At 32.0% G+C, this 17,031-nt stretch overlaps 1 protein-coding gene and 1 non-coding gene across 2 annotated transcripts; both read left to right on the top strand.

The window, feature by feature from the left end:
* Positions 1–373: 373 nt before the first annotated feature.
* LOC110864353 (SPX domain-containing membrane protein At4g22990) lies at positions 374–10,717 on the top strand. The gene is made up of 11 exons (XM_022113400.2): positions 374–676; positions 3,030–3,088; positions 3,174–3,294; positions 4,058–4,369; positions 4,909–5,013; positions 5,092–5,546; positions 6,466–6,764; positions 7,615–7,796; positions 7,875–8,065; positions 8,145–8,278; positions 10,293–10,717. The coding sequence occupies exons 2-11, from the start codon at positions 3,036–3,038 to the stop codon at positions 10,529–10,531; spliced, it is 2,091 nt and encodes a 696-aa protein (XP_021969092.1). The 5' UTR covers positions 374–676; positions 3,030–3,035; the 3' UTR covers positions 10,532–10,717.
* Positions 10,718–11,482: 765 nt separating this feature from the next.
* On the top strand, positions 11,483–11,554 carry TRNAD-GUC. The gene has a single exon. It is a non-coding gene; the product is annotated as a tRNA-Asp (tRNA).
* Positions 11,555–17,031: the final 5,477 nt, after the last annotated feature.

Here is a 17,031-nt window from a genome sequence, read left to right as displayed (position 1 = left end):
TGTCATTTTAGTCCAAATAATTTCAAGCGTTACCATTTTAGTCTACTGAGTTAACTCCGTCAATTTTTTCTGTTAGCTAGAAGAGTAATTCGATCATTTTATATGGTCGAATTGCCCTTCTAGTTAACAGAATTACATTTAAAATTACCGAAATGCCCTTCTAGTTAACAAAATAAAGAGATGGAGTTAACTCAGTAGACTAAAATGGTAACGTTTAAAACTATTTACACTAAAATAACAACGTTTCAAACCTTCAGACTAAACTAACAAAATGACCAAAACACAGGGAATAAAATGACATTTATCTCTTATAATAATCTTAAAAGTTATGGTGTTCCATAAATAACCATCCGATTTTGTGTTAAACCCATAAACAATAATAATAATATAATCGAGAGGTGAGATCGAGAAGAAAACAAACAAAAAGATCATCAGCGCCACCCCTCTCCCTCCAATCCAACCTTCTGTGTGTTCTTTATCGTTTCTTGCCTACACCAAATCTAGATTCTTTTTTTTTTTTTATAAAAAGAAAAATTCAGTCAAATCTCAGCTACCCGTTTTTCGGGTGATTAGTTTAGTCAATTCGAATCTTTTTCTTCACTCGCTTCATCCCCTGTTTTTCTCAAATCTTTCCCTTTTGTTCTCCTCATTGGTGCTGCTACTCTGCTTCATAAAGGTTAGGCCTTTTTGCTTTTTGTCATGTGATTGTGTGTTTGGATTACAGTTTATTGTGTTGGGATTTGTTTGGTTGCATCAAGAAATCATGAAAATTGATAAAAGATTGTTGATTTGCAAGATTTTTATTGTGTTGCAACTTGAGTTTCAAAGATTAGTTTTTTTTTTTTTTTTTTTTTGTGTGGGTTTTATTGGAAATTGTTTGGTTGCATCAAGAAATCATGAAAATTGATAAAAGATTGTTGATTTGCAAGATTTTATTATGTTGCAACTTGAGTTTCAAAGATTAGTTTTTTTTTTTTTTTTTTTTTTTTGTGAGTTGTGGGTTTTAGTGGAAATTGTTTGTTTGTATCAAGAATACATGAAAACTGATAAAAAGATTGATGATTTGCAAGATTTTATTATGTTGCAACTTGAGTTTCAAAGATTAGTTTTTTTTTTTTTTTTTTTTTTTTTTTTTTTGTGATTTGTGGGTTATATTGGAAATTGTTTGTTTGTATCAAGAAATCATGAAAACTGATAAAAAGATTGATAATTTGCAAGATATTATGTTGCAACTTGTGTTTCAAAGATTAGGTTTCTTTATTTATTAATTTTTTTTTTTTTTTTTTTTTTTTTTTTTTGTGATGTGGTGATGTGTTTGAATTACAGTTTATTGTATTGGGATTTGTGGGTTTTATTGGAAATTATTTGTTTGCATCAAGAATTAATAAAAATTGATCATAAGATTGATGAATTGCAAGATATTATGTTGAGTGTTTGGATTAAAAAAAAAAAAAACTGAATATTTAACAAGAAATTGTTGTTTTGAGATCATGATTGATTCATAGTTGAAGTGCTTATTTTTCACAAATTTTCATAAATTTTTATAAATTTAATGTTCATGTATCACATTTTTGATTATTTTTTCTTTCTGGGTATCTTAGTTAAAGGACAAAAAACTGCTACTTTAGCATGACTTTTTCTTTATTGAATTATTAATGTAATCCAGGGTGTCTGAATGATCCATGTGAGGCCTATATGTCTGTTTTTTTTTATATATCTTTTGGTTTTTGCAAGTTGGATTCATTCTATTTAGAAATGAAACTGATAGTCTTTTAGTTTAATTCTTAAACTGATTTTGCACCAATTCGAATTGGGAACTCGATTTGGTGGGTTGGAGATATCGGAGCAAATTCGCTTAAGGTTTGAACTAAATGATCATTGGTTTGTGATTACGCTTTTGTCCGTTAATTTGTCGCTTTAAAGCATGTTTCATGAGTTATTAACATTCAAGAATCTAAGAAACATGACTTTTGTGTTGTTAAAAGTGCTTTATGCAATGCTAGCATTTTTTATTTGAATTAGTGTTGTATTCAAGGGTGTCTGAATGATCCATGTGATTCCTATAAGCAAGTGCTTTTTTTTTTTTTTTTTTTTTTTTTTTTTTTTTGCTTTTATGCAAGTTGGGTTCGTTCTTAACATGCACTTGTCGTGTAGAAGTTGAATTAATATTCGTTTGGTTTAGTTCTTGAATTAATTTTGCATCAATTCGGGTCAGGATTAGGGGTGTAAACAAGCCCAGAGGCTCGAGAGCTACTCGTGATCGGCTCGGTTAAAAGCTCGAACGAGCCGAGCCATAACGAGCCCGAGCCTGAAATAGAGCTCGTTTTGTTATCAAGCCCAAGCTCGAGCCTGAAATACAAAGCTTGTTTAGGCTCGCGAGCCTAAACGAGCCCATATAAAATTTTAATTTTTTAATATATATAATATTATTAATAATGATGATAACATTGATGAGCCGAGCTTTGGCTCGTTTAACAGATGTTGAAGTGAGCTCGAGCCGAGCTTTGGCTCGTTTAACAGATGTTGAAATGAGCTCGAGCCGAGCTTTTAGCTCGTTTAAGGTTGTTCTCAAAATAGTTCGAGCCGAGTCGAGCCGAGCTCGAGCTTTGGGTTTTACTCGCGAGCCGAGCTCGAGCTCAAAGAAGTAGGCTCGAACCGAGCCGAGCTCAAGCTCGAGCTTCATAAAAACCTAACGAGCCGAGCTCAACGGGCTCGACCCGGCTCGTTTACACCCCTAGTCAGGATCTTGATTTGACGCTTTTCAAAAGATATTGGAGCAAATTCGCTTAACGTTCAATTGTTCAAACTAAATGACTTTTGGCTTGTGATTATGTTCAAAAAATATCTTATTTGTTTGTTCGCATCGTTCACTTTTAACCGTCAAATCACGTGAATTTAAAGTATGTTTTCATTACTTATTAACATTCAAGAATCTTATAAACACGCCTTATGTGTTGTTAAAAGTGAATTATGAAATGCTAGCATTTTCTCGTCATTTTCTCTTGTAAATTGTGTTAAGTTTTGTGCAGTGAGAGATGGTTGCTTTTGGGAAGAAGTTGAAAGACCGACAGATCGAAGAATGGAAAGGGTATGTACCTTTTTTCTTAGAATATATGTTAACGTAGTCGGTAGTGAAATACTTGCATAAATTACTATGATTTGTTTTGTTGTAGATATTACATCAATTACAAGCTCATGAAGAAAAAAGTAAAGCAGTATGCTCGCCAGATTGAGGCCGGAGGACTTGAGCGTAGATATGTTCTCAAAGACTTCTCAAGAATGCTCGATAACCAGGTAAAAACATACCAAAAGTTCACCTTTTTCTTAAAAAAAAGTATGTTCTCTTGTGCTTTTTCTAACCTTTTATAACTTTTAAGTATAAAGCCTCTTATATTATTTTAACTAGGTTACAATCCCGTGTATTACACGTGTTGATAAATATAATGTTATGTAATTAGTAATAAAAAAAGTTATATTTAAAAAAAAACATATGCATTGCACGATTGAATAAACCCGTGTACTATACTAATAAAATAAAATATTATGTAATTTGTTAACATATACAGTATGCATTTAAAAAATGAACATTTACGTGAGAGTTATTGATTTTGTTAAGTTAATTTTTAAAACATTATTTTTTTTCATCTGGGTATTAAAGTATTAACTTTGATTTTTTAATACCACCTATTTTTTATTATTTTACATATTGTATTTTTACCATTCTTACAATCCAGCCACATTAAATATTTGAATTCTTTTAGAAATCACTCATAAAAACAACTATCATATTATTCTACATTTTTTTTAATATTTTAACCAACATACTCTTGAACTTGATTAAGCTTTTAAGTTAAAATTATAAGTTTAGAATATAAATTTTTAACGAAGAAATATACTTTTTGTAATTTTATTTGACGGACACGCTTTTAAGAAAAAAGTGTTTCTGGTCAACCCAACTTGATCCAAACCAAATTTTTTGTCTATGACTTGACCCGTTTGACCCGCCCATTTTGCGACCTCTACCGCTTATTCTCATCATCAACGTACATGAATGCAGATTGAGAAGATCGTTCTTTTTCTATTGGAGCAACAAGGGCTGCTTGCAAGCAGGTTAGATGATCTCGGGAAACAACAAGATGCTCTTCAAGAGGAACCGGATTTTGCAAAAATTTCTGATTTACGAGAAGCCTATAGAGACGTTGGAAGAGATTTATTAAAGCTTTTGTATTTTGTCGAGATTAACGCCATTGGTTTACGGAAGATTCTCAAGAAATTTGACAAACGTTTCGGTTATAGATTTACTGATTATTACGTCAAAACACGGGCTAATCATCCTTATTCTCAGCTACAACAAGTCTTCAAGCATGTGGTACTGTTCATGATGCTCCTTTATTTTTTCCGTTTTTTCATTTCATATTTTCCCTAATTATTTGTCGGAATTTAAGAAGTATTTAAATAAAATATAAAAACTAAAAGCACTAATGAACAAACACAAACGAACATGTTACCGAACGTTCACAAACATACATGAACGAACACGGCCTATGTTCATGTCTGTTCATTTAACTACATGAGCGACATTTCTTGTTCATGTTCGTTCATTTATTAAACAAACGAACACAAACGAACTTCCTGCCGAACAGTTCACGAACTGTTCGCTGAATGTACGGTTCGTTTGCAGCCCTAATCATCGAACAGTTCAACTGTTCGGCGGGAAGTTCATTTGTTAAATAATTGAACGAACATGAACAAGAAATGTCGTTCATTTATGTTTTCGAACGTTCGGGAACGTGTTCGATTGTATTTGATAGTTTTTAACTTTTTATATTTTATTTAAAATATTTTTTTGCACGAATCATCCTTATTCCCAACTACAACAAGTCTTCAATCATCTAATGGGACATGCAGGGTTTAGGGGCGGTGGTAGGAGCGATATCGCGTAATCTTGCGGAACTTCAGGACCGACAAGGGAGCTACTTATCGATTTACGATCAACCCGCTCTTCCTCTACAGGTTATAAAAATAGTTTACACAATAAATACGTTTTCGTTTAAGCTTGTCATCTGCTTATCTTACAAATAATATTTTCAGGATCCCGTAATCGACACGATAAAAGCCGCAGTCGACAGATTAAGTTACTCAACGAATTTCCTCACGTTTTTGGGCCAACATGCGCTTATTATGCAAGAGGAATTACCAGCGCCTTCAGAAGAAACCGTTGATGATCAACGATACCACTTTATGTCACTTTTGTTGAATCTTGCAAACACGTTTCTTTATATGGTCAACACGTATATCATCGTCCCGACAGCCGATGATTATTCTATGAGCCTAGGAGCTGCCGCAACGGTTTGTGGGATCGTTATTGGAGCCATGGCTGTTGCCCAAATATTTTCGTCCGTTTATTTTAGTGCGTGGTCTAACCGATCGTATTTCAGACCGTTGGTGTTTAGCAGCATCGTTCTTTTCATAGGGAATGCCATGTATGCAATGGCTTATGATTTTAACTCGATTGCAGTGCTTTTACTTGGTCGTTTATTTTGTGGGTGAGTTTTCGCGTAGAATCCTTTTCGTTTTCGTCGTTAGAGTAAAATGTCATTTTAGTCCTTGAAGTTTGGCCAGTTTTGCGACTTTCGTCCAAAGGTTTGTTTTTCCGCATCTGGATCCCAAAGGTTTGAAATCTTGCCATTTTCATCCAGCTTGTTAACTCCATCCATTTTTCTTCGTTAAGTCAGGGGTATTTTCGTCTTTTTTCGTCAACATAAAGGGCAATTCAGTCTTCTGATTACTTGTACATTATGCTAAATGCTTGTACATAAAGTGAAAAAAAACCAAATAGCTCTTTAAGTTAACAAAAAGACGGAAATACCCTTGACTTAATGAAGAAAAATGGACGGAGTTAACAAGCTGGATGAACATGGCAAGATTTTAAACCTTTTGGATCCAAACGCGGAAAAACAAACCTTTGGACGGAAGTCGCAAAACTGGCCAAACCTCAACAACGAAAATGACATTTTACTTTGGAAAAATTACAAGTTTTGTCCTTTATCTTTATACCACTTTTCAAGCGGTGTCCTTTTTAACGAATGTTGACAGGCGGTGTCCTTTACTAGGTATTTTGTTGCAAGTTTAGTCCTTTACACCCAACCCAGTTAAAAAACTCTGTTAATTGTTGGGTGTAAAGGATTAAACTTGCAACAAAATACCTAGGTAAAGGACTAAACTTGCAACAAAATACCTAGTAAAGGACACCGCCTGTCAACAATTAACAGGGTTTTTAACTGGGTTGGGTGTAAAGGACTAAACTTGCAACAAAATACCTAATAAAGGACACCGCCTGAAAAGTGATATAAAGATAAAGGACAAAACTTGTAATTTTTCCTTTTACTTTTTCATTAAGTGGAAAAGTTTACTTCTAAGTTCTAACTCATCAAAATGGGCTCTTTTTGTTTTTTATATTCGCAGTCTTGGTTCAGCTAGAGCGGTGAACCGGAGGTATATCAGCGACTGTGTACCGCTAAAAATCCGGATGCAGGCTTCAGCGGGTTTTGTTAGTGCTAGTGCTCTAGGAATGGCATGTGGGCCCGCCCTTGCGGGTTTGCTACAGTTCAAATTCAAATTTTATAACATGACCATTGACCAGAACACGTCACCTGGCTGGCTTATGGCGTTTGCATGGTTGATTTACCTCGTTTGGTTGTGGATATCGTTTAGAGAACCCGCGCATCCAACCGAGGAGAAACATGAACCCGAATCTACTTCCGGTATGTATTTGTTTTTCTTTGGGATAAGAAGCGGGTTGGGTAACGACTAACGAGTCAAAATGAGTTCAGGTCAAAGTGCGCATTCAAATTATATATACTATAAATATCAACATCAAACAACTTTAGCCCCTCAACTTTAATAAAAAAACAAGTTTATCCCCTTAACTTTAACAATGACATCTTTAGACCCTCAACTTTAATAATGACATGTTTAGCCCTTTAACGAAAACAACTTTAACCCCTCAACTTTAATAATGACATGTTTAGCCCTTTAACGAAAACAACTTTAGCCCCTCAACTTTAATAATCACATGTTTAGCCCCTTAACATAACAACTTTAGCCCCTCAACTTTAATAATAAACAACTTTAGCCCCTTAACTTCAACAATGACATGTTTAGCCCTTTAACGAAAACAACTTTAGCCCCTCAACTTTAATAATGACATGTTTAGCCCCTTAACGAAACAACTTTAGCCCATCAACTTTAATAATAAACAACTTTAGCCCCTCAACTTTAATAATGACATGTATAGCCCCTCAACTTTAATAATGACATGTATAGCCCCTCAACTTTAATAATGACATGTTTAGCCCCTCAACTTTAATAATGAGATGTTTAGCCTCTCAACTAAAACATCAAACAACTTTAACTACCGTGGAATATCCCCCCCCCCCCAAACAACTTTAACTATTGCAATGTGCTTATTTTTACCTATGTTTCGAATCCGCTGTGGAATTCGGGTGGTAACGTACCAGTTAATCTAAAAAGACAACTAAATACACACACACACACAAACAAACAGCACACTAAAGGCTGACTTTTTTTTTTTTTTTTAAATTTTGAATACAGGTCAAGCCAATAGTGATGTTCTTGAAAAAGGTGTAACGGAACCGTTGCTAATAAGCTCAGAACCACACCAAGATGAAGAAGAAGACGCGGAATACGATGGTAGTGAAGAAACTTCAGAAGATTCACGTGCACCCATTAATTCTATTGGAGCCGCATACCGATTACTCACACCTTCCGTGAAGGTTTGACTTTGTTTACATTAAGTTGATATTCATAAGTTCATTTTTTAGTGGTTGACTTTGACTCTACGGGTCTTTCAGGTTCAACTATTGATTTATTTCATGTTAAAATACGCAATGGAGATTTTGTTATCAGAATCTAGCGTTGTTACTACGTATTACTTTAATTGGACTACCGGAAAAGTTGCGATCTTTCTTGCGTGCCTTGGGTTGACTGTTCTTCCGGTCAATGTTGTTGTTGGAAGCTACATTAGTAACATGTTTGAAGACCGGTAAGTTTTTTAGATTACGGTTTTCTGACTTTTTTCTTAGATTACACGTTTAATGTTTGATGTTTGTTTTTCCTTTCAGACAAATTTTACTCGTCTCCGAAATCGTGGTTTGTCTTGGCATTCTCATGAGCTTTCATATTATTATCCCGTATTCCGTCCCGCAATACGTCATTTCAGGACTCGTTATGTTTGTCTCCGCTGAAGTATTAGAAGGTACGTTCTTAATAAAAACTCCGATGTGTCAATTTTGTTCCGTTTATGGATAAATGGGTCAGTTTGGGTTATATTATATCTCTAGGGTAAAGTTCTTGTACAAATAATCTTAACATACTAAACATACAAATTGAAGGAAAACTCAAAAAGACAAGGTGACATTTTTGTAATTATCAATAACTATCAAAGTTACTCTACAAATACCTCTAAAAAAACCTAACCACTCCCCCCACCCCCAAAAAAAACCTAAACCCCCCCCCCCCACCCCCAAAAACCTAAAAAAACCCTAACCCCCCCCCCCCCCCCAACCCAACCCAAGCTAAAATGCTAAAAACTAAACCCCCCAAAAAACCTAAAAAAAAACCTAACCCCCCCCCCCCCCCCCCCCCCCACCCAAGCTAAAATGCTAAAAACTAAATCCCCAAAAAACCTAAAAAATCTAAAAAAATAAAAAAAACACACAAATTATTTTATTTTATTTTTTTAACATTTTTTATTAAAAAATCGCTACTTTTAGTAGCAGCAAAAAAAAAAAAATATTATTATTATTATTTTTTTTTGCTAACGAAATGTAGCGATTTTTTAATAAAAAATGTTAAAAAAAAAATTGTGTTTTTTTAGGTATTTTTTGTTGTAACTTTGATAGTTGGTGGTAATTACAAAAATGCCACCTTTTCTTTTTGGGTTTTCCTTCAATTTGTATGTTTAGTATGTTAAGATTATTTGTATTTGATCTTTTGCCTATATCTCTAATGGGCAAAACAACAAAAATATGTAGTAATATAGTTTTTGTTTATCACAGTTAACACTAGTCTATACTATATAATAAAAGAAACCAATAAAGGGACACATGTCATTCATTGAAGCCATTTATTTTTTAGTTTTCTCATCTTGTATCTCCTACTCAATTATAATTAATATTAATTAAAAGATAATTATAAAATAAAATTTAATATAAATTTAAACAATTTGTATAGGAGATAATATAGTATTTTGAAATATTTATTAGATTTCAAAATTATTTATCTTGAATTAACAAAAGACGTACACTAAATATAAATTAATATAATGTAAAGAGTTAAATGTCATTTTAGTCCCTGTGGTTTGTGTCATTTTGTCAGTTTAGTCCAAAAGTTTTATAATACACATGGTTTATAAACATATAACAATATAACTTTTTATAATATAGTCTTTTGAAATATTTATTAGATTTCAAAATTATTTATTTTGAAATTAACAAAAGGCGTACACTAAATAGAAATTAATATAATGTAAAGAGTTAAATGTCATTTTAGTACCTGTGGTTTGAGCCATTTTGTCAGTTTAGTCCAAAGGTTTTATAATACACAGGGCTTATAAAGATATAACAAGATATAACTTTTTATTGATTGGTATATAACATGTGCTCAACCCGTACAATATATGAGGTTCTTAAAAATGTAACTTTTTTCATTATTTAATGTATAAAATTAAATTTACTTAACTCATACAATACACGGGGTTCTTAAATATATAACTTTTTTTATTATTTAATATATAAAATTACATTTATTCAACCCATGTAATTAACGAGATTCTTAAAGATATATTGTTTTATTATTTGATACATTTATTCAACCCGTGTAATAAACGAGGTTTTTAAAGATATATTTTTCTATTATTTGGTATATAAAATTATATTTATTCAACCCGTGTATTACACGGGGTTCTAACCTAGTTATTATAAAAAAAGTATTTTGTACAAAAAGGTGTCAAATGTCACATGAACTATTTAGTGCACACCCCTAAAATCATCATTATATTCATAAAATTCTATTATTTTAGTAATAACATATATAGAGTTTTGTAAGTTATATTTGACACTAACTATTTGTAAATCAAAAGACGGCACCCACAAAAGTTACGAGTTTTGACATGTTACCCAAACCGCCTCCATTTACGTAATCAAACTTAAAAACAATATGAAAACCGACGTGAAATATTTTAACGTGGGTTTGTTTGTTATACACACCAGGTGTGAATTTGTCGCTTCTGTCACGTGTGATGTCATCAAGGCTCTCTCGTGGGACGTTCAACGGAGGATTACTATCAACAGAAGCGGGAACAATCGCTCGAGTGATTGCTGACGCGACAATCACGTTGGCTGGCTATTTAGGGGAGAGCAGGCTTTTGAATGTGACTTTGCTGCCATCACTTGTGATATGCATCATGTCGATCGTCGCCACTTGTTGCACCTACAATTCTCTCTACTGATGATTATCATCATATATGTGGTGTGTATGATTTTTTGACATTTATATTCATTTGTATGCATTCATATCGGACAGGCTGTTATTTATTTCTTTTTTTTTTTTTATAAAATATGGGATTTTGCAGTTTTGGAGCTGGGTTTTGTTACATTATTCTCCTATTAAATTCATATTTTTACAGTTATATTAATACCATCTTTTTTGTTTTCACCTTAACCGTGGAATGCTCTAAAATGCCGGTTAGTTTCGTTAAGTATCAAGGAGACATTGTTAGTTCAAAGTAATCGATTACAAAGTCTTGAAGATAAATTTTTATATTCAGTTATGAATTTACATCGAGATAGTTGGTAAACGGGCAACAAGCTGAGCCGCTATCCCTTTTTGAATATATATTTTCTTCATGTGATGTTTATTTCAAACCCCAATCATGACTATTTGACTAACAGAAAAAACCAAAGATCAAGAAGAAGAGGTTGAATGACATGAGTAGATATGTGTAACTTAAGAGGGGCGGTCACCACTTGAATAGTGAGCAGTGTAAAGGTGATCACTGTCTAGATTAGCAAGACGATTATTGGTTATTCATTCTAGTGTGTAGTGGGTAAGTAGGGAGAAACATACGCGATTTCTACCTTACAAGACTTCCAACTCGTAGTTGCTTTGCTTGTCCTTAATGAATCTGTATTGTTATTTTATATTTGTTGATGTAAAAACTTTAACCAACTATATATCCTAGTCTTGTATGCTTTTAGTTTTCTTCTATTTTGTGTATATGAGTATGGTGCCCAAAATGTACACTTTTAGTTATAGAATAAACTTATTGAAAACATATTTCACTAACCACCAAAAGCACATATTAATCGATATGTAAAACAATATTTTAATTGAATATAGATAACGTTAATCACCAAAAAATAACGGTTTTCTAATATGCCATTGGTAATGTAACAAAGATGTCGTTGTAGTATAGTGGTAAGTATTCCCGCCTGTCACGCGGGTGACCCGGGTTCGATCCCCGGCAACGGCGATTTGTTTTTTGTTACCTCATTTATGAGAAACTATAAGAATGTAACAGTAAATAAATCTAAATAACTATCTTAGATTTAACAAAAGCTATTTTTTAACCGTGTTTTAGTAAGTACCATCAACACAATTTAGAATTTAAGTATCAAATTAAATAGTCCATGAAAAAGTATATTTAACCATATTTTACTAGTCTTGACTCAACATGTTTTGACTTATTATTACATCTCTAATATTTGAATTCGACTCAAAAAGCCAATTTGAATATCGCCTATTGAAAAAGTTGGCATTCGTTTGATTCGAATTTTAGATATTATAAATTCGACATGAATAATGAGAACCCTAATCTCTACGCATAAACAATCATTATTGTTAAGCTCTCTTTAATAAGGTTTAATCAAGGAAAAATGATATAAAAAATGGGAGGCTTTGATGGTGTGCAGGGAGGACCTCCACACAAGGCCCACGATTTCGAGGGGCATGTGATTTAAAAAAAAATCAATATGTATGTGTTATTTTTTTTAATAGTACACAGATACCACTTTCAATATAGGGCCATTTACAAATCATTTTTTATAGTTTAGTATTTAGCCCACTTGGAATTAGGTTTATTAAGCCCAATATTGATTTGATCTTTTTTAAATAATAACAAAACATAACAGAAAGGCACATTTTTTTAATCTCGAACAGGGTACATGAATACACAAAGTCGTCTCTAATCAAAATAGTGTAATGAATTTATGCATTACTTTATTTTACACTAGAATAACTTATATTCTACATTAAAATTGACGTAATGTATTTTCATCAACAAGATTGATGAAATATAGCCGGATAATATAAAAAAAATAAAATAATAATATTTGGAGAAAATTATTTAAATAATAATAGAACTAACAACTAGTTAACGACGTTTAAAATTTCAAGTACCAACGATTCCATAATTTATATAATAGCGGTTAATGATCAATTATTTTTCTTATATAGGCTAATGGTCTAGATCTAATTTATGTTATGGGTTGTTGTTCATAAGGGAAAGTTTACCGATTTAGTGAGAAATTGAAATCAAACAACGTCTCATATAAAATCGAATAATTGATGATTCATAAAGTTGACGATTTCTCAGAGAGTGTGTGTGTAGCACAAGACTTGAATATGTGGCTTCGTTGATAGAATAAATCCTACGGCCCAAAACGATTGCATATTTATATTTGTAGCTAAAGTGGCCCATTATAGCTCAAGCTCATTAAAGACTTAAATATGTCTATGTTTGGTTTTGGTGGACTCCTCATCTTAAATCAATAATAAATATGTAAATAACAATAATAATAATAATAATAATAATAATAATAATAATAATAATAATAATAATAATAATAAATGCTTTAATTTATTAAAACGTTATATAAAAAGGTGCATAAAGTACATAACCAGGATTACTTACCTGTTTCTAGTGAATTAAGTAATCATAAAAAATAAATTAGTTAGATGCAAAAGAATTAAAAAAAAAAACCTTATGTATATCTAATCTAGTTGTAAAAAAGAAAAAGTAAATGACTTGTTAACCATAAATTTACTGTCTAAATATTCAAAAAATTATACCACGAGTCGTTTTGGTGAAGGCCTAAAAAGAAGTTATTAATGTTACCCCAAGATTCTTTTAGTAGCTAGTACCTTTAGTCCTTTAAATCGATTACATTGTCTAATATTCGTTCATTTATCCAGTTAAAAATAAAAGAAATGAATGAACAAGAATAAAACCTCTTTATCTGTTTAGTTAAATCCTTGCCTGAAAAAGACTTTTGACGGTTTCTGCATCTTACACTATCCATTGTGATCTTGGGATGGGTTGAGAGCATACCACGTGGGATCGGGAGGGTTGGGAACACAACGCCCCCTCCCTTTCCAGGTGATGTTTTGGTGAGATCATAGCCTCAATCCTGATCTCCATGACCGCCCCCTCCCTCCACTCTCTCTATTTAATGTTAAAATATATAAGAAAGCGATAGATAGACAATGATGTGACAGTAAACGATGAAGGAGAAGGGGATGTGGATGACTACAACGCATAGCCTTCCAATTCACTTTCTCACTTCTCGAAAACTTGCACTAAATTTTTAAAAACACCCTCATTGATGAGTTCTTAGGTTATGTGTTGAAAGTTATATATTTATTCTTAACACTATGAAAAGGAAGTACCTCCTTTCACTTAATTTTGATCATGGTAAGGCTAAAGGGTATGGGGAGCATGGGTTGAGTCAATAATGCCACATAGGACCATCAATGGATTGCTACACCATCCCCTTGCTTCATCCACCATGGTTGGTATGGATTAAACCATGGCAACCATGAGCCTACTTTCCTTTTTCAATATTTCATTTTCTTTTTCCACAAAAGTAAACTAAAATAAGAAAATAGTGGTTTGGGTCATGACCACACCCTTAGGGTAGTGGTTTTGGATGATGGATTAGAAGTGAATGACATGGCGCCGATGTGGAGGATCATGGTGACCATAAGGGTCATGACCACACCCTATAACCTAATAAACAAAAATCTTTTTTAGACACGTGTCACTCTCTAGTGCTTTCTCACCTTATTTTCCAATTTATCCCTCATATTAAATAAAAATAATAATTTAAAAAATACTAGATAAGAATAAATATTTAGATAAGGATAAACGTTTGTTTTTATTATGAGCATATTAAATAATAATAATAATAATAATAATAATAATAATAATAATAATAATCTTTGAACCCATCATTTGTTGCATATTGCATCATCAACATATATAAAGAACACCATTTTTAAATATAACAATTCTATACTTCATTATTCAAAGAGTATTTATTTCTCAATTTTACGATATAATTCATAAAAATGATGAAATATATAAAACGTGGGGATTGATTTCCACCTTTTTTGTACCGTAAACTCTTTTGAATACAAATTTAAGACGGGTGTTTTATGAATGAAATAAACAAATAAGCATGAAGGTGCGTAAAAACTAACTAAAATAATTGTATCTCATAATTTGAATGTATCATAAAAACGAGATTCAACCCCATGTAAATATGTAATACATGTATTTTTAACTTAATAATAAATAAAAAAGCGAAGTAAAATGTTATAATAAATAAATTGTACATCAAAGTTCATTTTTAAAGATAAAGCTTAACGACTATATGTGTTAACATATGACATTATATTTTATACAACACGTGCAATATACGAGTTTTTAAAAAATATATATTTTTTATTGTTTATTAAATTAAATTAAATTTATGCCTAATAAAAAAAACAGAGTAAAATGTTATAATAATTAAATAGTACATCAATGTTCATTTTTTAAATGATAAATCTTGATGACTATTTATGTTAACATTTTTTTCGGCATGTGCAATATACGAGTTTTTTAAAGATATATCTTTTTATTATCTATTATATAAAATTATACAACTCGTGTAATACATGGGGTTCTAACCTAGTATATAATATACCGAAATGGCGAAATACATACCACATATACTTTTGTAATTATATGGATTTTCTAGTTAATGTCTCTTTTCTAAAAGATTGCAAAGACCAAACACGAATGGCTATTTGGTGTACTCGTGAGTTTGTTAAGAAAAGTAACAAACACATAAGGTTTTAAATGTATACCTAATTGATTGTTACCCAATTACTTTACACATGTAGTCACGTGTACCTATCGTATCTGTAAAATAGGAGGATAAGAACCAAACATTGTCCACAAGATACGATGTTGCAGCTTTCAGTATTAAACCGTTATCAATATTTGTTCGATTGGTTTCATTGATTTTGTTTGAATGGTTGAAATGAGAAAATAACTAAAGATAGCTTGAATTTATTAATAAAAGTTACTATCTCATAATTCACTTATTTGATAGTGTGAAGAAACTGCTTTCACGGTGGGTCAGGCTGTTTTAAAGACTGCTTCGGGTAAAGTGACCAAACATGAGAAAGCGTGCCTTGACAACCAACACGTGTTTATCCCATTTGCTTTTGATACTTTTGGTTTTCTAGCGCCAGAGGTTGTGGATCTGTTTAGTCGAGTTCAAAGGGTCATGCATAGTAATGTTATGACCCCGAGATCTATGGACGTAGTTTTTAAAAGGGGCAGCGGCGCAACTTGTTGCCCGTTTACCAACTATCTTGATGTAAATTTAGTATCATTTCTATAGATATTTTCTAGATTTTCATGAATTTATAGTAAGTGAGTGATATGAGGTGTGATTTTTACCCTGAAAATACGTTCAATAATACATGGGCACTAGCCTAATAAATGCCACTTACATCATGTCACCAATTCTCATAATTTATTTCCAAAAAATATAAACATAAAAATGATCTAATGCAACCTGATAACGTAACCTTCCTCTCGACCACTAGAGGTGCAACTACCACACAAATGGTTATTTCTACCAAAAAATGCGGCGCAAATTTTGCGACAAATTTATGACCACTTATATTCAATGAAGTATAAACCATATCTAGCCAATGGTTTTATAGTCTAGAGAGTTTAGGGGTGGGATAAGACTTTGGGGCAAATAGGTTATGCGTTCAATTCCGATAAGGGGTTTTTTCTCATATTTATTGGGTTTTCTCATGAATTGGTGTATAAGTATTATGCTTAGTGGAGATGGATATGATCAGGTGGTTCCGTTTGTGGCACGATTATACTCCAATGGTTCGTCACTGATCCAAATTTGTCGTTAAAAAAAATATCTAAGAGTATATATATTATTTTGGGTTTATTATTATTTGATTATCATCGTTAAAAGATATAATTTGATAATTTTTTTAAGTATTTTTATTGTATTTTTTAACTACTTGATCAATAATAAACAATGTCGACGGGTTTTCGTTGTTCTATAAAGCCAAACCAAAGTTTGTCTAGAGCTATGTACGATCATGATGATGAAACATAATACTTACAAGCCTAATCCATTTTAACTCCTCTATAATATATAAACAAACTACTTCCATATTGAAACATATATGAGGTGGATTACAATATCCATATGCCTATAAATGAATTTAACGTTCATAAATTTTTCGTTCAATTTAAGTATATAAGTAGTTATATTTATATAAATATATTAAACGTAGAGGAACCTTCTAACTACTTGTATAAATATAACTAACTGGTAATTGGGCTCTAGTAATAAAAATGGGGGTTTCAATTAAATTTACTGTAATTAATCACTAATTTATATATAAAAAATTACTTTATGTTAACCCAATTATGTCCATTTGTGTTCATTTTAATTAGTTCAATTATGTTCATTCGTGTTGTTTATTGTTTGTTAAATTATGTTTGTTGAAGTTTGTTTGTTTATGCTCGTTTAGGGTTTAAACGAACGAACACGAACATGCCAATTTTCTTAATAAGGGTGTAAGGAGTGGTTAAACACTTGAGAGTGACAAACTAAAAAATCAACCAATCAGAGTGCGCCA

Source organism: Helianthus annuus, chromosome 6 (assembly GCF_002127325.2).
Source record: "Helianthus annuus cultivar XRQ/B chromosome 6, HanXRQr2.0-SUNRISE, whole genome shotgun sequence".
NCBI classification, from domain to species: domain Eukaryota; kingdom Viridiplantae; phylum Streptophyta; class Magnoliopsida; order Asterales; family Asteraceae; genus Helianthus; species Helianthus annuus.
The sequence above is the reverse complement of the archived record's forward strand: the minus strand, read 5'-3'. Positions and strand labels throughout refer to the sequence as shown.

Coding starts and splice junctions, on each gene's coding strand:
- LOC110864353 (XM_022113400.2), top strand. CDS start 3,036: ATGGTTGCTTTTGGGAAGAAGTTGAAAGACCGACAGATCGAAGAATGG. Junction 5,014..5,091: donor AACCCGCTCTTCCTCTACAG/GTTATAAAAATA, acceptor TAATATTTTCAG/GATCCCGTAATCGACACGAT. Junction 8,279..10,292: donor CTCCGCTGAAGTATTAGAAG/GTACGTTCTTAA, acceptor TATACACACCAG/GTGTGAATTTGTCGCTTCTG.